Genomic DNA, 26,240 nt, shown 5'->3' with positions numbered 1-26,240 from the left:
TGTTGGAAGGTTAGAATGTCAGTCAGTGAGGCCAGATTATGGTAAATGAAAAGGAAAAAGACAGGAGATGAGATCTAGAGGTAGGCAGGCTGGTGGGGCCAAATCACGTAGTGCCATAGTGAGGAATTAGAATTTTATTCCCAGCTGGGCACAGTGGCTCACGCCTGTGATCCCAGCACTTTGGGAGGCTGAGGCGGGCAGATCATGAGGTCAAGAGATCGAGACCATCCTGGCAAACATGGTGAAACCTTGTCTCTACTAAAAGGTGGTGCATGCCTGTAGTCCCAGCTACTCGGGAGGCTGAGTCAGGAGAATCGCTTGAACCCAGGAGGCGGAGGTTGCAGTGAACAGAGATCGTGCCATTGCACTCCAGTGTGGCAACATAGTGAGACTCCGTCTCAAAAAAAAAAAAAAAAAGAATTTTATTCCCTATACAATGAGAGGCCTCTGCTATCTCACCCACATAACATTTACTGTGGTAAGATAAACTTGCATTGAACCATTTATATGTTCTGTTTTCTCAATCCTCTATTCTTGTCATCAGGAGTATATATGTAAAAACTGGAGTTACGGGCAGAGTTTCTTTTATAAGATTGTTATATTTAGGACTCAAACAATAAGTATAATTTCACAGCACTTATTAACTATAATCCTAACTTCACTTTTACTAAAATAATGAAATAATTTAAAAATTATTCTTTAAATTTATTTTTTAACAAATTCATTTTTCAGACTATATTTAGCATATAGTTCTTTGGAAAGTATCTTATATTTCCGTATAAAATAAAGAAAAACAGATTTAAAATAAAAAATCAGACCAAGCAGCACTACAAGGTTCATTTATTTGCACAACTATTGTGAGTAAATTTCAAGACAGAAAATGAAACACTTTCCATTACACTAATAGTATTTCAGAGGAAATGGACTTAAATAAAGTGCTTCTTTCCCCCTATTTTGGTGGGGTCCAGGAAATGAAACATAGACTAGAGAGTTCAACTAAGTATGCTACAATGATCTCAACTTGATCTTCATCAAACTTCTAAAAGGATGATTCAGCTACCTATGAAGCAGAGTATCAGCAAGTGGCTAGAACAAGGAGACAGAGGAAATGAGAGAGGCTCCTATGAACACTTTATACCAATGCTTGCAGCACTTTTGATTTTTAGGGGTGAATACACTCAGTTAAGTGGAAATTATTTTTAACCATTTTCCATCAATCTTCCTCAGGAAGAGATAATTTATAGAACAGATTGCTTGGACTGGGGTTATATCAGGATTTTTATATGGTGGTGCAACATTTCTAAGAGAAACTTAGCTAAACTGAATGTTTGGCTAATTTGCTCAAGAAGTATAGTCTATGTTGTAAATATTCTGCTGCTACTGTCTTGAGCCTTGAAAAAGCTTCTCTTCACAAGAAATATAAATGCTACATTTAAATAGGTCCAAGGATATTTACTTCTCATTCTGAGAAAATAAAATGTTTGAAAATAATTTACAAATCACATATTTTAAATAAAAAATCAGAACTAAAATTAGTTTCTATAAAATGGATATAAATGATTTTACCCTACCAAGTTTAAAGCAAAGGACCAGAGTCATAAATAATTCTAGCTTGCCAGAGGCATGGCTATTTCTTTATACTGACTGTCGACTATCTAATTTAATTAGAGGTATTAAACTCCTTGCTGAGGTCAACAAGCCTTACTTCCTCCAATATTACACTTCAACCTGTGCTCATTAATGTGTCTACTGAATGGATTAACACACCTAAAGATATATGTACAAAGGATAGGGGGGACAACCTAATGATATCCAATTGTTCATTTATAATAGGACCCATGTTCTAGCCTCAACTTATTACCACTAATGTGGAATTTATTAAATTCAGGAGAAAAAATACCAATACAGAAAGTGATTTTTTATCAAGGACAACTGGTATAAGACAACTGGCTTCTACGATTAAGTTTAAACATTTAACCTATCAAAAATAAAGTGATACTAAAATAAAACTAAAATATAAGCCTGCTACTTAGAAAAATCTTATATACTAGAACTCTGAGGAAAAGATTAAGGCAACAGTAATTAGGTATAGGGAAACGGGAAACATCAGTATATAGAGAAATCAATGTTTATAAGGTTTTAAAAAATTTCTACGAAAAGAAAGTTTAAGCTAATTACACTGAATTATGAGATCAAATAAAAATTCCCTTTCTGTTGGACTTAAAAGCTGCTATTGTTTCTTGGAGAATCGCAGTATCAGGACGTATATGACCACATTGTTCATACATATAGAGCTGAAACATTGCTTTAATTTAGTTTGACACTGACAAAGTAAATTTTACTTAAATTGATTTAAATTACTACTAGAGAAAATAAGATATTTCTCCAAAGAGTATATACAAATGGGCAATAAGCACATGAAAAGATGCTCAATATCATTAGAAGGGAAACACAAGTCAAAAGCACAATGAAATATCATTTCACACCTACTACTATGGCTATAATTATTTTTTTAAAACAGAAAATAACAAGTGTTGGCAAAGATGTGGAAAAATTGCAACCCTTAGGCATTGCTGGTGGAAATATAAAATGATGCGGCTGCTGTAGAAAACATCCTGACAATTTCTCAGAAAGCTACATATACAATTACCATATGATCCCAGCAATTCCACTCCTAGCTGTATAGCTAAATTGAAAACAGGGATTCAAATAGATATTTGTATGCCAATGTTCACTGCAACATTGTTTACAAGAACCAAAAGGTGGAAACAACCCAATTTCCAGCCACAGATGAATGGGTAAACAAAATGAGGTATATACTTGCAACAGATTATTATTCAGCTTTAAAAAGGAATGAAATTCTGATGTATGCTACAACATGAATGGATCTTGAAAACATGCTAAGTAAAACAGGCACAAAAGGACACATATTTTATGATTCCACTTATTCGAGGTTCCTAGAACCGGCAAATTCATAGAGGAAGTGGATTAGAGGTTACCAGGGGTAGTGGAAGGAGGAATGGGGAATTACTGTTTAATGGGTACAAAGTTGCTGTTTGAAAATTTAAAAAAGTTCTGGAACAAAAACAAAAAACAACAAAACAAGTTCTGGGTCTTCCAGTTTCTGGTGCAGCATATAAAGGTTTGGAATCACCACTTTGATCTAACAACAAATAAAATGCCGAACAAACTGAAAATCAACAATTCTTTTTAGCATCATCAGAGACATGAAGTCACAGGAAAAATGCTCCCCTCCCCATTCCTGGTGTCCCACTGGAGAGAGACAGATAATTACAGCTGACTGATGGAATCTAGTGCCAGCGTAGGAAAACCTGAACTAAAATCGAACTGCTGGAAGCTCAGTGTGGACAAGTCTAAGAGTTAGCAACTCCAGGAGAAACCAGTCTTATGGGGAACTTCCCTACTTTTGTGAGTTTTATTTCCAAGAGCTCTACCAGGTCCTCACAGTGAATAATAGAGAAAAATATCCTCTTGCTATATGGAGGGGGAGGGGAAAAACAATTATTTGAAACACACCAAAACATTCTGTTCTTCTTTAAAAGGCCTGCCCTCAGTAGAAACTATTTTACCAAAGCCTAACCTACCTGGGAGAAGAAAAATAGCCAACTCTGGCTCCTTGGAAGGTTATACTGTCCCACCTAAGGGAAGAGACTGAAAAACACTAGTGAAGTTCACAATCCAGGGCCACAGGCTCAGCAAAATACTGAAATCTAATGATGGGACAATGGAGTGCCTCCCCTTTCCCCACACCTTACCACCATACCACTAAAGGCCTATTTACCAGAGTTCCTTTTACTGAGCATATGTTCAGATTTCAACAAAAAATTACAAGACAAAAAACATAGTCTAAAGAGACTGAACAAGCATCAGAACAGAATAAGCACCAGAGTCAGATGTGGCAGAGATGCTAGAATTATCAGACCAGGAATTTAAAACAACTATGGTTAATATGCTATGGGGCTCTAATGGAAAAAGTAGACAACATTTAAGAACAGATGGACAATGTATGTAGAGAGATGGAAATTCTAGGAAAAAATAATCAAGAAAAAATGCTAGAGTTAAAAAAAACACGAACAGAAATTTTAAAATGTCTTTGATAGGCTCATTCACAGACAAGACACAGCTGAGGAAAGAATCTCTGAGCTTCAGGATATCTCAATAGAAACCTCCAAAACAGAAAAGCTAAGAGAAAAAAGATTTATATTCAAACAGAATATGCAAAAACTGTGGGACTACCATGAAAGATGTAAATACATGTAATGGGAACTCCAAAAGAAGAAAGAGAAAAAGGAACAGAAGCAATATTTGAAGCAATAATAACAGAATTTCCCCAACTTAATGTCAGTCATAAACCCAGATCTAGGAAGCTCAGTGAACACCAAGCAGGGTAAATGTCAAAAAACTACACCTAGGTGCATCACATTTAAACTTGGAAAATCAAGGGGAAAGAAAAATTCTTCAAAGAAACCAGAGGAAAAAAAATCTTACCTACAGAGTAGCAAAGATAAAAATTACTTCTGATGTCTCAGAAATTACATAAGCAAGAAGAGAGTAGAGTGAAATATTTAAAGTATTGAGAGAGGGAAAAAAATACCACACACCTAGAACTCTGCACCCTGTGAAATTATCCCTCAGAAGTGAAAAAGAAATAAGACTTTCTCAGGCAAACAAAAATTGAGGGAATTTGCAGCCTGTAGACCTACCTTTCAAGAAATGTTAAAACAAGTTCCTCAGAGAGAAGAAAAACATATATGTCATAAACTTGGATCTACATGATGAAAGGAAGAGTATGCAGAATGAATAAGTGACGGTAAATTAAAACTTTTATTTTTCTTAGTCATAATTGGTTTAACAGAATATAGTTTAATAATAGCAGCAATGTATTTGAATATGTATGCTCATATTCATATATATATAGGTTTATATATACCTAAAACAAGTGAAATGAATGACAGCAATGATACAAGGGATGGAAAGGAGGGATTAGGAATACTTTGTTATTGCAAGCAGTAATATATAAGCAGTACAGTATAATTTTTTTTTTGAGACAGGTCTCACTTTGTCACTCAAGCTGGAGTGCAGTGGTGCAATCACGGCCCACTGCAGCCTCAACTTCCCCAAGCTCAGGTGATCCTCTCACCTCAGCCTCCCAAGTCGCTGGGACCATGGGGATACACCATCATGCCAGGCTAACTTTTGTGTTTCTTGTAGAAACAAGGTTTCACCATGTTGCCCAGGCTGGTCTTGAACTCCTGGGCTCAACAGATCTGCCAGCCTCTGCCTTCCAAAGGGCTGGGATTACAGGTGTTAGCCACTGCACCCGGTTGGTATAGTGTAATTTGAAAGTGGACTTGTAACTTGGATTAACTACAAATGTATAGTGTAAACTCTACAGCAATCACTAAAAAGTTAAAAAGTTAAAAAAAGAAGCATAATTGATATGTTAAGAAAGGAGAGAGAAGGGAATCATATAAAATGCTCAATTAAAACCAGAAAAGGCAGAAAAAGTATAAAAGACAAAAACAGGAACAAAGAACAAGGGCAAAAATAGAAAACAGAATACAGCAGACAGAAATAGAAAACAGTAAAGAATATAGTAGATATTAATTCAACATATTAATAATCACTTTGAGAATCAATGTTATAAATAAACCAATTAAAAGAGATTGTCAGAGTGGAGCTAAAAACATATATATTGTCTACAAGAAAGCCACTATAAAGACAAATATATACTAAAAGTAAAAAGATATACCATGCTAACACTAATCAAAAGAAAGCAGGAGTAACTATATTAATTTCAGGCAGAACAGACTTCAGAGCAAGAAAGTTATCAGGGATAAAGAGAAGCCTCATATAACAAAGGAGTCAATACTACAAGATGACACAGCAATCTGTACATGTAGGTGCCTAACAACAAAGCATCAAAATGCATCAAGCAAAAACTGACAGAACTTCAAACTCACATGGAACATTCACCAAGACAGACCATATTCTAGGCCATCAAATACACCTTCGGAAATTCAAAAGAATAGAAATCATAAAATGTCTGCTCTTGAACAATGGAATTAAATTAGAAATCAGTAACAGAAAGATAGTTGGAAAACCCCAAAATACCTGGAGATTAAACAACATACTTCTTAAAAACACATGGGTCAAATAATACATCTCAAGAGAAATTAAGAAATATTTTGAAACAAATGAAAATGCAAAAGTTCTGTAAAGAGACAGTGGTGATGGTTGCAAAGCACTGTGAGACTACTTAAAGCCAATGAATTAGTTAAAAATGATTTAAAAAATGGTTAAAATGAACTTATTCTCTAATAAATCTAGAGCATGAAAGTTTCATCATTTCAGAGTACAACTTTAATTAAAACTCAATCTTTTTTTGTATAAGGTTTAAGGAAGGGATCCAGTTTCAGCTTTCTACATATGGCTAGCCAGTTTCCCCAGCACCATTTATTAAATAGGGAATCCTTTCCCCATTTCTTGTTTTTGTCAGGTGTGTCAAAGATCAGATGGTTGTAGATGTGTGGTTTTATTTCTGAGGGCTCTGTTCTGTTCCATTGGTCTATATCTCTGTTTTGGTACCAGTACCATGCTGTTTCGGTTACTGTAGCCTTGTAGTATAGTTTGAAGTCAGGTAGCGTGATGCCTCCAGCTTTGTTCTTTTTGCTTAGGATTGTCTTGGCAATGCAGGCTCTTTTTTGGTTCCACGTGAACTTTAAAGTCGTTTTTTTCCAATTCTGTGAAGAAACTCATTGGTAGCTTGATGGGGATGGCATTGAATCTATAAATTACCTTGGGCAGTATGGCCATTTTCACGATATTGATTCTTCCTATCCATGAGCATGGATATGTTCTTCTATTGTTTGTGTCCTCTTTTAGTTAGTTGAGCAGTGGTTTGTAGTTCTCCTTCAAGAGGTCCTTCACATCCGTTGTAAGCTGGATTCCTAGGTATTTTATTCTCTTTGAAGCAATTGTGAATGGGAGTTCACTTATGATTTGGCTGTTTGTTTATTATTGGTGTATAGGAATGCTTGTGATTTTTGCACATTGATTTTGTATCCTGAGACTTTGCTGAAGTTGCTTGTCAGCTTAAGGAGATTTTGGGCTGAGACAATGGGGTTTTCTAAATATACAATCATGTCATCTGCAAACAGGGACAAGTTGACTTCCTCTTTTCCTAATTGAATACCTTTATTTCTTTCTCCTGCCTGATTGCCCTGGCCAGAACTTCCAACACTATGCTGAACAGGAGTGGTGAGAGAGGGCATCCCTGTCTTGTACCAGTTTTCAAAGGGAATACTTCCAGTTTTTGCCCATTCAGTATGACATTGGCTGTGGGTTTGTCATAAGCAGCTCTTACTATTTTGAGATAAGTCCCATCAATACCTAGTTTATTGCGAGTTTTTAGCATGAAGGGCTGTTGAATTTTGTCGAAGGCCTTTTCTGCATCTATTGAGATAATCATGGATAATCATGTGGTTTTTGTCTTTGGTTCTGTTTCTATGCTGGATTACGTTTATTGATTTGTGTATGTTGAACCAGCCTTGCATCCCAGGCATGAAGCCAACCTGATTGTGGTACATAAGCTTTTTGTTGTGCTGCTGGATTTGGTTTGCCAGTATTTTATTGAAGATTTTTGCATCGATGTTTATCAGGGATATTGGTCTAAAATTCTCCTTTTTTTGTGTGTGTATCTGCCAGGCTTTGGTATCAGGATGATGCTGGCCTCATAAAATGAGTTAGGGAGGATTCCCTCTTTTTCTATTGATTGGAATAGTTTCAGAAGGAATGGTACCAGCTCCTCTTTGTACCTCTGGTAGAATTCGGCTGTGAATCCGTCTGGTCCTGGACTGTTGTTGGTTTGTAGGCTATTAATTATTGCCTCAATTTCAGAGCCTGTTATTGGTCTTTTCAGGGATTTAACTTCTTCCTGGTTTAGTCTTGGGAGGGTGTATGTGTCCAGGAATTTATCCATTTCTTCTAGATTTTCTAGTTTATTTGCGTAGAGGTGTTTATAGTCTCTGATGGTAGTAAACTAGTTCAACCATTGTGGAAGACAGTGTGGCGATTCCTCAAGGATCTAGAACTAGAAATACCATTTGACCCAGCCATCCCATTACTGGGTATATATCCAAAGAAGTATAAATCATGCTGCTGTAAAAACACATGCATACGTATGTCTACTGCAGCACTATTCACAATAGCAAAGACTTGGGACCAACCCAAATGTCCATCAATGATAGACTGGAGTAAGAAAATGTGGCACATATACACCATGGAATACTATGCAGCCATAAAAAAGGATGAGTTCATGTCCTTTGTAGGGACATGGATGAAGCTAGAAACCATCATTTTGAGCAAACTATTGCAAGGACAGAAAACCAAACACCGCATGTTCTCACTCATAGGTGAGAACTGAACAATGAGAACCTTGGACACAGGGTGGGGAACATTACACACTGGGGCCTGTGGTGGGGTGGGGGGGAAGGGGGAGGGATAGCATTAGGAGATATACCTAATGTAAATGATGAGTTGATGGGTGCAGCACACCAACATGGCACATGTATACATATGTAACAAAGCTGCACGTTGTGCACATGTACTCTAGAACTTAAAGTATAATTTAAAAAAATAAAAAAATAAAACTCAGTCATTTAACAACTCTTTTATTTTATTTTTTTGAGACGGAGTCTCACTCTATCACCAGGCTGGAGTGCAGTGGTGTGATCTCAGCTTGCTGCAACCTCCGCCTCCTGGGTTCAAGCAATTCTCCTGCCTCAGCCTCCCGAGTAGCTGGGACTACAGGCACGTGCCACCACGCCCAGCTAGTTTTTGTATTTTTAGTAAAGATGGGGTTTCACCATGTTGGCCAGGATGCTCTCAATTTCTTGACCTCATGATCCATCAATCTCTTGACCTCACGTTCCGCCCGCCTCAGCCTCCCAAAGTGCTGGGATTACAGGCGTGAGCCATCGCTCCCGGCCAACAACTCTTAAATGGTGCTATCATGCCTAAAATTTGTCTTATTTGCTATGATAAAGGATTATTAAACATCCATTTCAGATGCTTCTTTTAAAATAATTAAGGGCCCTTGTGACTATTTTGAGGGAAACAGGCATCTTATTTGACATTTCTACAAAGGTCACAGGAATAAAGTATCAAGTGCCATATAATTAGTAAGTTTAATACAGTGAAGTAAAAATATCCTGACATGGTTTTCTTTAACAAAAAAGTCATTTTAATAGAAAATAATCTACTTTGTTCCACTTTTAGGTTTGCAATCTAAGATACTATTAATTTTTACAAATAAAACCATGATGAGATATCCTATTAGAATGACTATTATCAAAAAGACAAAATGTAACGGCAAGGATGTGGAAAAAAGAGGACTTTGTTACATAGGTAGTGGGAATTTAAATTAGTACAGGCATTACAGAAAACAGTATGGGGGTTCTTCAAAAAATTAAAAATTGGAACTATCATTATGATCCAGCAATCCCACTACTGGGTATATATCCAGAGAAAATGAAATCAGTATGTCAAAGAGATTATCTGCACACTCACATTCAGTGCAGCCTTATTCACAATAACCAGGATATGGAATCAATCTAAGAGTCCATCAATTGATGAATAGATAAAGAAAATGTGGTATATATATAAAATGGAACACTATTCAACCTTACAAGTGAAGGAAATCCTGTCATTTATAAAAACACGGATTAACCTGAAGGACATTATGTTAGGTAAATTAAGCCAGGCACAAAAAGACAAACCATGATCTCACTTTTAAGTGGAATCTAAAACAGTTGAATTCATAGAAAGATGGAGTACAGTAAGTCCTCACAATGTCATCAATAGGTTCTTGGAAACTGCAACTTTAAGCAAAACAACATATAGCAGGCCTTCAAATAATGTCATATCCTTCATAATTTCATTATAAATTTGATGATAGAATACAATTGGTTTCATTATATGCCATTTTCCTTAAATGGAGAGAGTCAGCGCTTATGGGGAAGAGTTTGAAAATGGAGAGAAGCTGGTCGAGGGACATAAAATTTAAGTTAGGAGGAATGAGTTAAAGAGAGCTTTGTACAACATAATGACTATAGTTAAGAACAACATGCTGCATACTTGAAAATTGCTAAGAGAATAGATTTTAAGTGTTCTCAGCATGAAAAACTGGTATGTGAGGTAATGCATATTTTAATTAGCTTGATTTAGCTATTCCACAATGTTTACATATATCAAAATGTGTTGTATATCATAAATATATACAATTTCAATTTATCAATTAAAAAAGTAAATGTTTAAAAAAGAAATATATGAGAAATATACTTAAAACAGTCACTATTGTAGGACAGCAGAATAGTAATATATTATTAATTTTAAACTCTGCATTGGGGTTTAAAAATTACGCCCATGGAGCCCTGATTAAATTTATTTATTTATTTATTTTTGAGACAGTGTTTCACTCTGTCACTGAGGCTGTAGTGCAGTGGTGCAATCTTGGCTCATTGCAGCCTCAAGCTCCTGGACTCAAGCAATCTTCCCACCTCAGCCTCCAAATAGCTGGGACTACAGGCATGCACCACCATGCCTGGCTAATTTTTTTTGTAAGGACAGGGTGTCACTATGTTACCCAGACTGATATCGAACTCCTGAGCTTGAGCAATCCTCCCACCTTAGCCTCCCAAAGTGCTGGGATTACAAGTGTGAGCCACTGTGCCTGGCTTATTTATCTTTTTACACTATACTTATAACTGTGTCTACTTTGGGTATAATTTATTTTCATAGAGATTTAAGATAAATTCCTGGAACAAATGGTTTATGTGAAGTTTTAACAAAACTTTATTCCAATCCTATTTAACATCATATACTATTATCAGTATTGATGTCTTATCTTGTACTTCTAAAAAGTATATGCCAAAAAATTCTGTAACAAACTTTTCACTGAATATGCTTTCATAGACTTATTAATTACCTCTACCCCACCACTCATTGCAATCTAATTAGTACCCATATATTAGTTTTCCTAGCTATTATCCATTTATTAGGCAATTTCTAACAATATTCTAAAATGTAAACAAAAGGCATAAAAGGTAGTTGATATAGTTTGCCTTTGTGTCCCCAACCAAATCTCATCTTGAATTGTAATCACTGGGTATTGAGAGAGGAACCTGGTGGGAGGTGATTGGATCATGGTGGCAGTTTTCCCTATGCTGTTCTAGTGGTAGTGAGTTCTCATGAAAGCTGATGGTTTTATAAGGGTTTGACAGTTACTCCTTCACATGCTCACACTCTGTGGCCTGCCGCCACGTAAGATGTGCCTGATTCCCCTTCTACGATGATTGTAAGTCTCCTGAGCCCTCCCCAGCCATATGGAACTGTGAGTCAATTAAACCTCTTTTCTTTATAAATTACCCAGTCTCAGTATTCTTTATAGCAATGTGAAAACAGACCAATACAGTAGTCAATCAAATCTTATAAAAGATTTGTAAAGAGTCCTAAACTTCCTTTTAAAAACAGTATGTTAATAACCCTGTTTCAAAGCTTATTAGCGAAGTGCCAAGAGCTTTCATATCAGGCAACAGAGTATCAAGTGAAATGGCTGATCATGTTCAGTTGGTTACATTTAGTAATAGTTTTGGATAAACTGAGGATAGGATTTTCAATAGAAACCCTGGGGCAAAAACAAACAAACTGAGAAGAAAGAGGAGGAGAAGAAAGAGGTAAAGGAGAAATGTTAGATAAAGTTTTACTTTTAAAAATGTTTCTCACAAAACCAAATATGAGTTGAATACATAAAACTGTACTCTGAGGTATCTCTGTAGCTACAGTGACTTTTCCATGGCTGTGTGAGATACAGCAAAATGGTGGTGTAAATTTTAACAGTTGTGGACCATCAATATCATTCTATGATACCCCTTACAGATTCTAAGGTAGCAAGATTTATTTCAATTAAGTAACACTTATTTGTTACATTAGTTTTAGCTCAAATGTATAGGATACAGCATGTTATATTTTAAGTGCTTTGTATGTATGTATGTATGTATGTATGTATGTATGTATGTATGTATGTGTTTTTCTGAGTCAGGGTCTCACTTGGTCATCCAGGTTGGAGTGTAGTGGTGTGACCATGGCTCACTGTAGCCTGGACATCCCAGGCTCAAGCAATCCTCCCACAGTAGCCTCCTGAGTAATTGGGACTATAGGCACATGCTACCATGCCTGGCTAATTTTTAAATTTTTGGCAGGGGGTCTTGCTATGTTACTCAGGTTGGTCTCAAACTCTTGGGCTGAAGCAATCCTTCCACCTTGGCCTCCCAAAGTGCTGGGATTACAGGCATAAGCAAGCCACCACACCTGGCCTGGAATAATTTCTATTTTATTTTTTCCTCTCCCTCAATCAATATAAACATTGTATCTGAGTCCACGTACTAAGGGCCTTGAAATATAATTTTACCAATGTAAACAAACACAGAAATCTTTCAATTTGTTATATCTCTTGATACAGTTTGGCTCTGTGTCTCCAACTAAATCTCATCTCAAATTGTAATCCACATGTGTCAAGGGAGGAACCTGGTGGGAGGTGACTGGATTATGGGGAGGGTTTCACCTGTGCTGTTCTTGTGATAGAGAATGAGTTCTCATGAGAGCTGATGGTTTTAAAGTGTGGCACTTCCCCTTTGTTCGCTCTCTTGCCTGCAGCCATGTAAGATGTACCTTGCTTCCCCTTTGCCTTTTGCCACGATTGTAAGTTTCCTGAGGCCTCTCCAGCCTTGTGGAACTGTGAGTCAATTACACCTCTTTTGTTTATAAATCACCCAGTCTCAGGCAGTTTCTTTATGGCAGTGTGAAAACAGACTAATATATCCCTATTTTCTTGAAGGTAAATCCTTTGTTAAGACTGTAACCAATCAGAAATGAAAGTGAAGACATAACAACAGGCACTTCAGAAATAAGAAGGATTATAAAGGACTATTATGAACAACTGTATGCCAACAAATTGGATAACCTAGAGGAAATGGGTAAGTTTCTAGAATAAAACAGCCTACCAAAATGGAATCAGGAAGAAATGGAAAGTCTGAACAGACCAATAACAAAGAGATTGAAGAATTAATTAGAAACCTTTAACAAAAAGCCCAGAACTAGACAGCTTCACAGCTGAATTCTACCAAACATTCAAAGAATTATTACCAATATTTAAACTCTTCCAAAAAACAGAGTGAAGGGGAATACTTCCAAACATTTTATAAAGCCAGCATCTCCTCGATCCCTAAGCTAGACAAAGACACCAGAAGGAAAGAAAACTACAGGTCAATTTCTCTGATGAACACTGATGCAAAAATCCTCAATAAAATATTAGCAAACTGAACCAATCTAACAACATATCAAAAAGATTATACATCCAGACGAAGTGGGACTTATCCCTGGCATGCAAGGCTGATTTAACACACACAAATCAATCGATGTGATACACCACATTAACAGAATAACAGTTAAAAACTATGTGATCATCTCAATTGACGTAGAAAAAGCATTCAACTAAGTCCAATATCATTTATTGAGTAAAACTCTTGACAGTTTAGGTATAGAAGGAAAGTTCTTCAATACAATAAAGGTAACATGAAAAACTCATCACTAACATTATAACCAATGAGGAAAAATCGAAAGCTTTTCTATGAACATCTGATACAGGGAAAGGATGCCCACTTTTGCTGCACCTATTCAAGATAGTACTGGAAGTACTAGCAAGAACAACCAGAGAAGAAAAAGAAATATAAGGCATCCAAATCAGAACAGAAAAAGTGAAATTATCTTTATTTGCAGATGACATGATATGCTATGTAGAAAGCCCCTGAGATTCCACAAAAACAGTGTTACAACTAACATATGAATTCAGTAACGGTGCAGGATACAAAATCAACATACAAAAATTGCTAGCATTTCTATATACAAATTATGACTTAGCTGAAAAATCAAGAAAACAATCCTATTTATGATACCATAAACATACTTAGAAATAAATTAACCAAGGAGGTGAAAGATTTATACTCTGAAAACTATAAAACATTGATGATAGAAATTTAAAACACAATGAAATGGAAAGATATCTTGGATTGAAATAATTAATATTGTTAAAATGTTCATACTACCCAAAGAAATATATAAATTTAATGGAATCCCCATAAAAACTCCAATGGCATTTTTCACAGAAATAGAAAAATCAATTCTAAAATTCGTATGGAACCACAAAAAAACCTCAAATGGCCAAAGCTAAACTGAGAAAAAAACACAAAGGGGCATCATATTCCCTGATTTAAAATTATATTACAGGCTGGGCACAGTGGCTTATGCCTATAATCCCAGCATTATAGGCTGAGGAGGGATTGCTTGAGCTCAAAAGTTTGAGACCAGCCTGGGAAACATGGCAAAACCCCATCTCTTCCAAAAATAAATAAATTAGTCAGCGTGGTGGCGAGTGCCTATAGTTACAGCTACTCAGGAAGCTGAGGGAGAATCACTTGAGCCCAGAAGTTGAGGCTACAGTGAACTGTGACTGCACCACTGCATTCCAGCCTGGGTGAAAGAGTGAGACCCTGTCTCAAAAATAAATAAATAAAATATTATATTATATTATATTACAAAGCTACAGTCATCAGAATGGTACAGTACTGGTGTAAAAACAGAAGCATATACCAGTGGAACAAAACAGAAATCCCAGAAATAAATCCAAACATATACAGTAAACTAATTTTTCACAAGGGCACCAAGATCAACAGGGAAAGGATAGTCTCTTCAACATGGTCTTGGGAAAATGGCATTTCCACACGGAAAAGAATAAAACTGAATCCTTATCTTACACCATACACAAAAATCAACTTAAAATGGGGAAAAGACCAAAATATAAGACATGAAACCTAGAAGAGGACATAGAAGAAAAGCTCCTTGATACTGGCCTTGGCAATGATTTTTTTGGACATCACACCAAAAGCTCAGGCTACAAATACAAAAATAAATAAATGGTACTACATAAAACTAAAAAGCTTCTGCAGAACAAAGGTAACAGTCAACAAAATGAAAAGGCACCCTACAGAGGGAAAACACATTTGCAAACCGCTTATCTATTAAGGGATTAATATCTAAAATTTATAAGGGTCTTATAAGTCAATAGCAGAAAAGCAAATAAATGGATTAAAAACTGGACCTAAACAGACATTTATTAAAAAACATAAAAACATTATTAAGGACCTAAACAGACATTTATTCAAAAATGCAAAAATGGTGAACTGGTATATGAAAAGGCTCAACAATCACATTAATCATCACAGAAATGCAAATTAAAACCACTATGAGATATCACTTTATACTCATTAGAATGCTATTGCCAAAAAGGTAAGAGATAACAAACATCGGTAAGGATGTGCAGAAAGGGGAACACTAGTACACTGTTGGTAGAAATGTAGACTGTACAGCAATTATGAAAAAAAAAAAGTACGGAGGTTCTTAAAGAAATTAAACATAGAACTACCATATGACCTAGCAAACCTTTTTCTGGGCATATACTCAAAGGAAATGAAATCACCACCTCCTCAGGATATCTGCATTCCTATGTTCACTGCAGTATTATTCACAATAACCAAGATATGCAAAACTGTCCATCAATGTACAAATTGATAAACTGTGGTATATATGCATACAATGTAATATTATTCAACCTTAAAAAAGGAGATTCCGCCACTTGCTACACATGAATGGACTTGGAGGACACTATGTGTCCTAAGTGAAATAAGCCAGACACAGAAAGAAAAAATATTGCATGGTATCACTTATATGTGGAATCTAAAAAAAAAAACAAAGGAGAAAATATACAGAGATAGAGAATAACACAGTGGTTACCAGGGGTGGAGTGGGGTATGAAATTGGGACAAGGAGCTCAAAGGATACAAAGTAGCAGATATGTAGGATGAACAAGTCTAGAGATTTAACGCACAATAAAAATTGTATGATATTTGGAATTTTGTTAAATAAGTAGATTTTAGCTGTTCTTGTCATACACACATAAAAAAACTAGATGAGATGATAGATATGTTAATTTGCTTCAATATAGTAACCGTTTTATTATCTATATGTATCCCACAACATTTCATGTTGTAAACCCTAAATATACACAATAAAGTTTATTTTAAAAAAAGACTGCAACCTTTAACCATATCATTCTTTCTTAAAGAAAACATAGTTTGCTGTACAACCACCCTATTTTCAAGACAGCACTGGGTGGAGTGGTGTACTACAACCAGAAACAGTGCTTGATCAATTCGACTTCTTACTTACGTATTTTCTGTATTAACTGTCTCAATTATGAGCATTTTAATTTGAAAGCACTTCTCAGCACTTACTTTTTTGGTCAAAGAATCATCAGAATCAGAAGGCATTCTTGTTGACACGTGAAATATTACTTCTACTGTAGAGGTAGCAAAATATGGAGTGGTCAATCCAGTGCTTTTGTTTTTTTGTAGTCCTCCCATAAAACCACAATGGTTTGTAAGATTTACCTAGAAGTAATGAAGAGCCATATAAATTAATTAAACAAAACCCAAACACACTACGGAGAAAGACTCAAACTTCTTGCTTAAGAAAAAAATTGGGAACAAAGTCTTTTGCATGTTATCAACCAATACTTAATCTAGAATTGTTAGAATTGATTTGTTTGTACTGGTACTTTTTAAGTATTTGAGGATTTCTAATTAGTAGGAGTTAACCAGGAAAGGTATCAACTGCTGTGTACTATGCATCTTTTGTTAGCCTACTAGGTGTTAATGGTAAATTATAAAGGCTGTCAGAGCACACCAAGGCCAGGGAGAAAAAAATCAAGTATGGAAATAGTTTGGGGAAAAGTTAAAACGGTAATATCAGTTTGACAAAATGATTAATTTGGTGTGTTATATTTACTCATAAAACTGGCTTCCTGATTTGTTAGTACTTATTACAGTCCACAACAAAAATTAGAAATGCAGAACTTAATTACAGTTTAGTTACATTTAAAAAACAACAAGGTGATCTGTAAAAAGATTTTAAACAATTTTTATTTTCTGATTATAAATATAATACATGTTAATATCAGGGTTGTTGCACTGGACGATATTCCCCGGACCTGTGTGATGTACAGAAGCCAAGAATTTGTGTTCATTACAGAAAATTAGGGAAATATAGGAGAATAAAAAAAAATTGAAAATCACCAGTATTTCCCTACTTAGAGAAAACCATTTATATATATGCTTTGCAATTAAAAAATGAGAATAACAGGTAAAATGGAGAATTACAAAAAAAATCCCTGCACCATATGAACTGAACACATCTCAAATATCAGTGTCAGTTACTAATGGCTGAATACATATATGATTGTTAGATTTTTGTGCCATTACTGTAAGATTACCTCAATCTCTTCCAGTTTAAAATCTATTTTTAACTCAGTAATACATTTACATAATTAAAAATTTTAAAGCATTATAAAAGCATACCAAAATTCTTCCTTCCATGTCTCTCGCCTGCAACTACTCAGTTACCTTCTCAGAAAGCAATTTAAGTATCTTTAGAAAAATATTATCTGCATATATAATTAAATTCTTATATGTTTGTATGCATACATCCATGCACGTTTGTGTGCACATACACACAGTACATGCATATAAAACATTCTGCGTCTTGCTTTTGGAATTAATATACCTTGAAAAACACTCCTTATTAGTAAGTAAAGAGATTCCTCATTTTTGGTTCCTGGCTTCACAGAAGTTCATTTTACTGAGGTACAATCATTTAGTCCCCTACTTGAAGGACATTTAGGTTGTTTTCTGTCTTTTGCTATCACAGTCAATGCTGCAGCAAATAACACTGAACTCATATCATGCTCCATTTGTGAAAGTACAGCTACGGACAAATAGTTAAACGTGAAACTTTAAGTCAAAGGGCATGTGGACTTCTAATTTCAAAACACACTACCAAGTTGCCCTCCACAGATGCCACCAACAATGTATGAGAATGCCTGTTTCCCTCATAGCCTTTCAAATATAGTATATTATCACACTTTATGATCTTTGCTAATCTGATAGGTGACAAATGGTATCTCCAGGTAGATTTTTTGTTTTGTTTTACTTTAGTTCAGAAAGTTACTTATTTTCAAGTCAATTCTCTGATAATGTAAAGGAGAAAGTCTCAGTTTAGTGTTCCTTTGCTGTAAACACTTCACATTTGCTGATCTCTATTGTGTAAATTAAACATCTGGAGAGTCATATGAAGAAATGAAAAAATTAAAAAGAAATCCCATGTACACTTTACCCAGAGCCCCCCAGTGCAAAACTCTATCACCACCAGGATACTGACGACATTGATATAGTTAAGAGAGCATGTTCAAAAATTCAAGAATCCCCCATATTGCCCTCTTATGTGAGCCATACCCACTTCCCTCCTACTCTATCCCCTCCTTAACCCCTGGCAATTACTCACTCATCTGTTCTTCACTTCTATAACTATCATTTCAAGAATGTTGTATGAATTAAAGGACATAGGATGTAACCTTTTCGAGTGTTTGGAGATTTTCCTGTTATCTTTTTGTTAATGATTTCAAGTTTGATTCCACTGGGGTTCAAGGACATACTCTATTATTTCAATGCTTTTAAATTTGTTGAGGCTTGTTTTATGGCCCACGATATGATCTGTCTTGGTATATGTTCTGTGGGAACTTGAAAATAACGTATATTCTGCCATTGTTGGGTGGAATATTTTACATATGTAGATTAGATCTTGTTGGTAGCTGCTGTTGTTGAATTCCTCCATGTACTTGCTGATTTTGTCTAGTTTTCCTCTTAACTGTTGAGGAGTGAGGTCTCCAACTATAATTGTGAATTTCTCTATTTCTTCTTTCAGTTCTATCAGCTTTTGTGTCACATATTTTGTAGCTCTGTTATTTGGTGCACATGTATTTAGCACTGCTATGTCTTCTTGGTGAACTGATCCTTCTATAATTATACAATGTCCTTCTGGTCTCCAGTAATTCTCTTTGCTCTAAAGTTGATCTGATATTAATGCAGTCACTCTGGCTTTTCTTTGATTGATGTTTGCACAATATAACTTTTTCTATCCTTTTACTTTCTGCCAGTCTATATTGTTTTATATATATATATATTATTTATTTATTTATTTTTTGAGATGGAGTCTCGCTCTTGTCACCCAGGCTGGAGTGCAGTGGCGTGATCTTGGCTCACTGCAACCTCCGCCTCCTGGGTTCAAGCAATTCTCCTGCCTCAGCCTCCTGAGTAGCTGGGATTACAGGTGTCTGCCACCACGCCCGGCTAACTTTTGCACTTTTAGTAGAGAGGGGGTTTCGCCATGTTGGCCAGGCTGGTCTCGAACTCCTGGCCTCAGGTGATCCGCCCACCTTGGCCTCCCAAAGTGTTGGGATTACAAGCATGAGCCACTGCGCCCAGCCTATATTCTTATATTTCAAGTGAGTTTCTTTTAGGTAACACATAGGTGGGTCATATTTTTTAATCCACTCTGCCAATCTCTGTCTTTTAATTGGTACATTTAGATCATTTATATTTCATGTAATTATTGACAGGTTAGGGCTTAAGCTTGCCATCTTATTTTCTGTTTTCTGTTTTTCATTTCTCTGTTTTATTTTTCCTGCCTCCTGTGGCTAACTTGAACATTTTCTAGAACTCTGTTTTCAACTATCATTCTTTTGAGTGTACACTGTTGTACAGTTTTGTAGTGGTTGCTCTATGTGTTACATTACATATACATAACTTATCACAGCCTACTAGTGTTGTCATTTTACCAGTTTAAGTAAAGTAACCCTACCTTATTATATGTTCCTTTACCATCCCTGTTTGAAATATAATTGTCATAAATATTTCCTCTACATATATTTGAAAACACATCAGACAGTGTTATAATTTTTGCTCCAACAGTCAAAAATAATTAAGACAACTCAAGATGAGAAAGCACAGTGATTGTATCTATCCATTTTTTTCTTGCCATGGTCTGCCTTCCTGATGTTTCAAAATTCCTCCTTTTATCATTTCCTTTCTATTAATAAAACTTCTTTCAGTGATTATTTTAGGGTAGGTCTGCTAGTAACAAGTTATCTAAGTTTCTCTTCATTTGAGAATGTTTTGACCTTCTCTTCGTTCCTGAAGGATATGTTTGCGAGCTATCAGATTCTGGGTCTGCTGGGCACAGTGGCTCATGCCTGTAATCCCAGCACTTTGGGAGGGGGAGGTGGGAGGATTGCCTGAGACCAGGAGTTTGAGATCAGCCTGGCCAACATGTTAAAACCCTGTCTCTACCAAAATTACAAAAAAAATTAGCTGGGTGTGGTGGCACATGACTGTAATCCCAGCTTCGTCGGGAGGCTGAGGCACAAGAATCACTTGAACCCAGGAGGTGGAGGTTGCAATGAGCCGAGATCATGCCACTGCACTCCAGCCTGAATGACAGAGCGAGACTCCACCTCAAAACAAACAGACAAAATAAACAAACAAAAAACAGATTCTGAGTTGACAGTTCTTTTTTCTTTCAGCACCTGGCTCCCACAGTTTCTGATAAGAAATTTGCTATCTCTTTAATAGTTTCCCCCCACAGATAAGGTACACTTTTTCTCTGGATGCTTTCAAGAATTTTTGTCTTTAGCTTTCAGAAATTAAATTATGATGTGTGTTACTATAGATTTCTTTTGATTTATCCTATTTGGGTTTCACCGACCTTTTTGAATCTACAGCTTTATGTCTCTCACCAAATTTAGGAAGTTTTCAGCACTTTCTTCAAGTATTTCAAGTACTTTTTCAGACCCAGGCTCTTTCTCCTCTCCTTCTTGGACTCAGATAACAGAATGCTAGACTTTTTTTTTTTTTTGTTAATGTCCCTCAGGTCCCTGATGCTCTGTTCATTATTTTTAGGTTTCTTTTCTTTTTCTTTTCTTTTCTTTTCTTTTTTTTTTTTTGAGACAGGGTCTGCTCTATCACCCAGGTTGGAGAGCAGTGACATGATCTTTACTCACTGTAACCTCCACCTCCGGGACTCAAGCAATCCTCCCATCTCATCTTCCCAAGTAGCTGGGATCACAGTTGCCTGCCACCACACCTGGTTAATTTTTGTATATTTTTGGAGAGATGGGATCTCACTATGCTGCCCAGGCTGGTCTCAAAACTCCTGGCTCAAGCAATCTCCAGCTTCAGCCTCACAAAATGCTAGGGTTACAGGTGTAAGCCACCATGCCCAGCCTAAGTTTGTTTTCTGTGCTGTTCAGGCTGTTTCTACTGTTTTATCTTCCAGTTTACTGATTCTTCTGTACCCCCATTCCCACTCCACTTGGTTGTTGGGTACAACTACAGAGTCTTTTATTTCAGTTATTACATTTTTCACTCTAAAACTTTCATTTGGTTGTTCTTTACATTTTCTATTTCTTTGCTGAGACTATTTTTCATTGTTTCAATTGTGTTACCAATTACTTACTGAAGCATTTCTGTCAAGGTTGTTTTAAATATTTGTAATCTTGGTGTGGGCATCTGCTGTCTTTTTTTAAAATTCAGTTTGAGATTTTCCTGGTTCTGGATATGATGTGTAATTTTTTATTGAAATGTACACATTTTCATAAGACTCTGGGTCTTATTTAAAATTCTTGTTTTAGCTGGTTGTTTGAAGACTCTGCTGTATGAGGGAAAAGAGCAGAGAATCAGGTGAAAGTGCTGACTTGTTTCTGCCAGGTGGAGGTAAAATTATATGTTCCCTACTCAATCTCTGTTGACACCTGGGAAACAGGGAAGATCCTCATTACTGATATGTGGAGGCAGGAGTTCTGGCTTCCTATGTGATGTTCACTGACACAGTCTTAAGGGTGACCTCACTACTGCTGGGTGATGGTAAAAGTCCCAGTTCTCCATGAGGCCTCCTCTGAAATGACTCCAGTGGACAGCAGGTGCCTCAGTAATATTGGCGGCGATGGAATTCTACATTTCCCATGTAGTCTCCACTGACACTTGGGTGTGAATGGGAGACTCATTACCAACTGGTAGACATGAAAGTCTTGGATTTCTACTTGGCCTTCTCTGGCACTATTTGATACTAGCCCAGTGTGGTGTTGGGGGCACCTCATTACAGCCTCATGAAGATGGAAGTCTAGGCTCCTTACCTGACCTTTGCTGTCACGTTGGGGATGGGGTCAAGGAATTGTCTGTGGTGTTTGGCTACAGTAGTGCAGTTATTATCTAAATGTTTTTCTGTCTTTTTAGGTTGCTCCTTTCCTGGTCCTTTGGCTAGAAAGAGCAGGCTTTGGTTGGTGCTTTTTGTTTGCACCCATTGGTGTTTCTAGGTTGCTGACTTCTTCGGCTCCAAGTCTGGGATATATGAGGCAAAAAAGAAAACCCAGAAAATGTGCCACTATGTCATTCTTTCGTCCTAAAGTCCCTAGTTATTCTGTCTTTTCTCCATCTTTCAGAGTCTTCTTATGCTTGTTTTATATGTAATGTCTTATGCTTATTGTACTCAGTAGGAAGAATACAGAAAGTATATCTATTTGACTTTCCCAGAAGTGGAAATCTCCTCTGTACAATTTAATGGATTTCAGGATATTTACAGTTAATTGCAATCATCACTACAGTCAATTATAGAACATTTTCATCATTTCCCAAAGAAACCCCATATCTTTTAGTTGTCACCCCCCTCCTCCCTCATGCCCTTAACTAGCCCTAAGCAACCATTAACCTACTTTCTGTCTCTATAAATACACCTATTGTGGATATCACATATAAATGGACCATTAATATGTGATCTTGATGATTGGTTTCTTTCATCTAGCACAATGTTTTCAAGGTACATTCATGCTGTAGCACATAATCACTTTGTTCCTTTTTATGACAGAATAATATTCCCTTTTATTGGATACACCACAGTTTGGCCATTCATCCAATGATGGACATCTGGGTTGTTTCTACCATTTTGCTAGAGTAAATAATGCTGCCAAGAACATTCATGGCCAGGCTTTTGCATGGACATATGCTTTCATTTCCCTTGGGTATATACTTTGGGGGTAGAACTGTTTGGTCACATGGCAACTCAACATTTAACTGTTTGATGAACTGCCAGAATGTTTTCCACAGTGGTTGCACATTTTACATACCTACTAGCAGTGTATGAGGGTTCAGATTGCTCCTAATCCTAGCCAACAGTTGTTATTACCTGACTTTCTGATTATAGTTATCTTAATGGGTGTGAAATGATACCTACTATGGTTTTGATTTGCATTTCTCCGACAGCAAAGGATGTTGAGCACCTTTTCATGTGCTTATTGGTCATATATCTTTCCTGGAGAAATGTCTATTAGGTCCTTTGATCATTTTTTAGTTGGGTATCTTCTAATCATTGATTTGTATAACTAGTTTGTATATTCTAGATACTAGTCTCTTATCAGACTTCACCTTGAAGCACAAAAATTTTAATTTTAATAAAGTACAATTATCTGGTTTTGTCTTTGTTGCTCATGATTTGTGTCTTATCTAAAAATCCTTTGCAAAATCCAAGATAATGAGGATTTACTCCTATTTATTTTCTTCTAAAGTTTTAAAATTCTAGGTCTTAACATTTAGGTCTGTGATCCATTTGGAGTTAACTTTTGTATATGGTATGGGGTAAGAGTCTGGTTTCATTCTTTGCATATGGCTCATAGTCTCAGCACCATTTGTTGAAAAGACTATTCTTTCTCCATTGGATGGTTGTGGCACCCTTGTCAAAAACGGCTGACCACAAATATGGGGTCTATTTCTGGACTCTCAATTCTATTCCACTGATCTATATGTCTATCCTTGTACCAGCAGTACCACACAATCTCCTTTTTTTTTTTCCTAAGTTCTGCCCCAGGATCTATCCACACTACCTTGATTAGCATTGCTGTGTAGTAAGTTTTGAAATCAAGAAGTGTAAATCTTCCTAACTTGTTCTTTTTCATGTCTCCCTTACTTTTACTAATACTTTTATGGTATTTTACTTTTTTTAACAGAAAATCTACTTAGGATGTTTTTTATACTTTTCAAAGCATTTTCACATACATAAGCTCAATTGAACTTCACATCATCTCTGTTGGGTAAAAAAGTATACTACACGTTTGACAAATAAGCAAAGAGGCAAACAGAGCTTAAATAACTCACTTAAGGTAAAACAGCAGGTTAATATGATCCATCAATTCCACTACTGGGTATTTATTCAAAGAAAAGGAAATCAGTGTATCAAACAGATAACCTGCACTGCCATATTTATTGCAGCTTTATTCACAACAGCCAAGATATGGAAATAACGTAAATATCCATCAACAGATGAATGAATAAAGAAAATGTGGTATGCATACACAACGCAATACTATTCAGCCATAAAAAGGAATGGAATCCTATCATTTGCAGAAGCATGGATAGAATTGGAGGTCATTATGTTAAGACAAATAAACCAGACACAGAAAGACAAACGTAACATGTTCTCACTCATATGTGGGAGCTAAAAAAGTTGATCTCATGGAGGTAAAGAATAGAATGACAGTTACCAGAGGCAGGTGAAGGTGGTGGTTGTGGTGTGGAGATGAAGATAGGTTGGCTAATGAATACGAAACATATAGTGAGATAGAAGGAATAAGTCCTACTGTTCAATAGCACATTAGCATGACTGAAGTTAACAACAATATATTATGTCAGAATAGCTAGAAGAGGAGATTTGAAATGTTCCCAACACAAACAAATGATAAATGTTTGAAGTGATGGGTATCCTAAATACCCTGAACTGATCACTACACATTGTATGCACTTACCAAAATTATATGTTCCACATAAATATGTACAATTATTATGTAGCAATAAAAATTTTTAAAAGAAATGAAGTCAGTAAAAAAATACTGATCTAAATACTACCAACAACCACCTTGACCTAATTGAGATACCTAGTTCATTACACTCAATAACGACAGAGTATACACATTGTTTTCAAGGGAACAGGGTACCTATACTGGGATATATTATATTTCAAAATACTGATATCTTACAGAGTATATTCTGTGATCACAATGGTATAGAATTAGGTATCAATAACGATATCTAGAAAAAACTCACATATTTTGAAATTAAACTACACATTTATAAATAAGCTATGTATCCCAAGGAAAAAATAATAAAAAAATAGGTTAGATTAGCCATAAAAATCTATATAAAACACTAAAGGCTGACATATCAGACACTGTGAAAGGCACTGGGAATTAAAAAAAAAAATCACTGAGATGAAAATGCCTGCCCTCTAGAAGCTTATAGTCTAATGCGGTGCTCTTTAACAATTTTGCTCATATACTCTCTATAGCAATTTTGGGAAACTATTAATTTGAAAACTGTAATAATAATTTTTATCAAAAGTTTAAATGGTAGCCAAGGAAACAATTTCCAGTGTACTATATAATAAATATATGTGCTTTAAGTGTATTTTCATCAAAATCTTGGAGCTACAGATTTGGCTGATTCAATATACGTAAAATGTCTGGTATTAAATTGATCACAAGCCAATTACCCACATCAGATTTACTTTCTGTTAGAACATGTCTGGTACTTCATTTTTCAATTCAATAAACATACTTATACAAATCCTTATGACAAATACCCACCTTCTGAGTTATAATTCTAAGACAGACAGATTTGGTACAGGAACCTTGACATGGGTTGGTTTCTTGAATGACATAAAGTATAACACCTTTCAATATTTCTTGCTTTGCTGACAGGGACTTTCTCCTAAAAATATACCCGCTAGAACTGTCTATTTTGTTGGTGCTAAAACCCTCTGGGACAATGTAGGATTTGGGATGGGTAAGTAGTATGCTTTTCTTTTACAAACTAAATGAGAGACAAGAGACTGTAGAAGGGTTTTCTGGCATTAGTTTTGGTAAACTTGAGGATCTGGAAGCTAATTTCCTCAAAACTATGTATACCCACACATTCCCGGAAAGCCTTTGTGTAGCCATTAGGTCCTAGTTTGAAGACCACCAGTCCAGTGGTCACAGCTGTAAGGAAAATCCAGATCTTATAAACCTATGAGTTTAGTACTCTTTCACAATATACTGTCTCATAAAATAGTCAACATCTTTCCTTTCAAAGTCCCAACTGCTGCTGTATGTGCAGACAAAATGGAAGGCAGAA

The 26,240-nt window shown here is 36.0% G+C and overlaps 1 protein-coding gene across 6 annotated transcripts in view; it reads right to left on the bottom strand.

The window, feature by feature from the left end:
* RALGAPA1 (Ral GTPase activating protein catalytic subunit alpha 1) overlaps positions 1-26,240 on the bottom strand; it is a 274,207-nt gene that overhangs the window by 40,460 nt on the left and 207,507 nt on the right. For all 6 annotated transcript variants that reach the window (XM_055361294.2, XM_055361295.2, XM_063697698.1 and 3 more), the window contains one exon: positions 16,428-16,583. In XM_055361294.2, coding sequence (XP_055217269.1) covers positions 16,428-16,583 — 156 coding nt within the window. The remainder of the gene's footprint in view (positions 1-16,427; positions 16,584-26,240) is intronic.

Source organism: Gorilla gorilla, chromosome 15 (genome assembly GCF_029281585.2).
Source record: "Gorilla gorilla gorilla isolate KB3781 chromosome 15, NHGRI_mGorGor1-v2.1_pri, whole genome shotgun sequence".
Lineage (NCBI taxonomy): Eukaryota > Metazoa > Chordata > Mammalia > Primates > Hominidae > Gorilla > Gorilla gorilla.
This window is presented reverse-complemented; position numbering and strand designations above follow the sequence as displayed.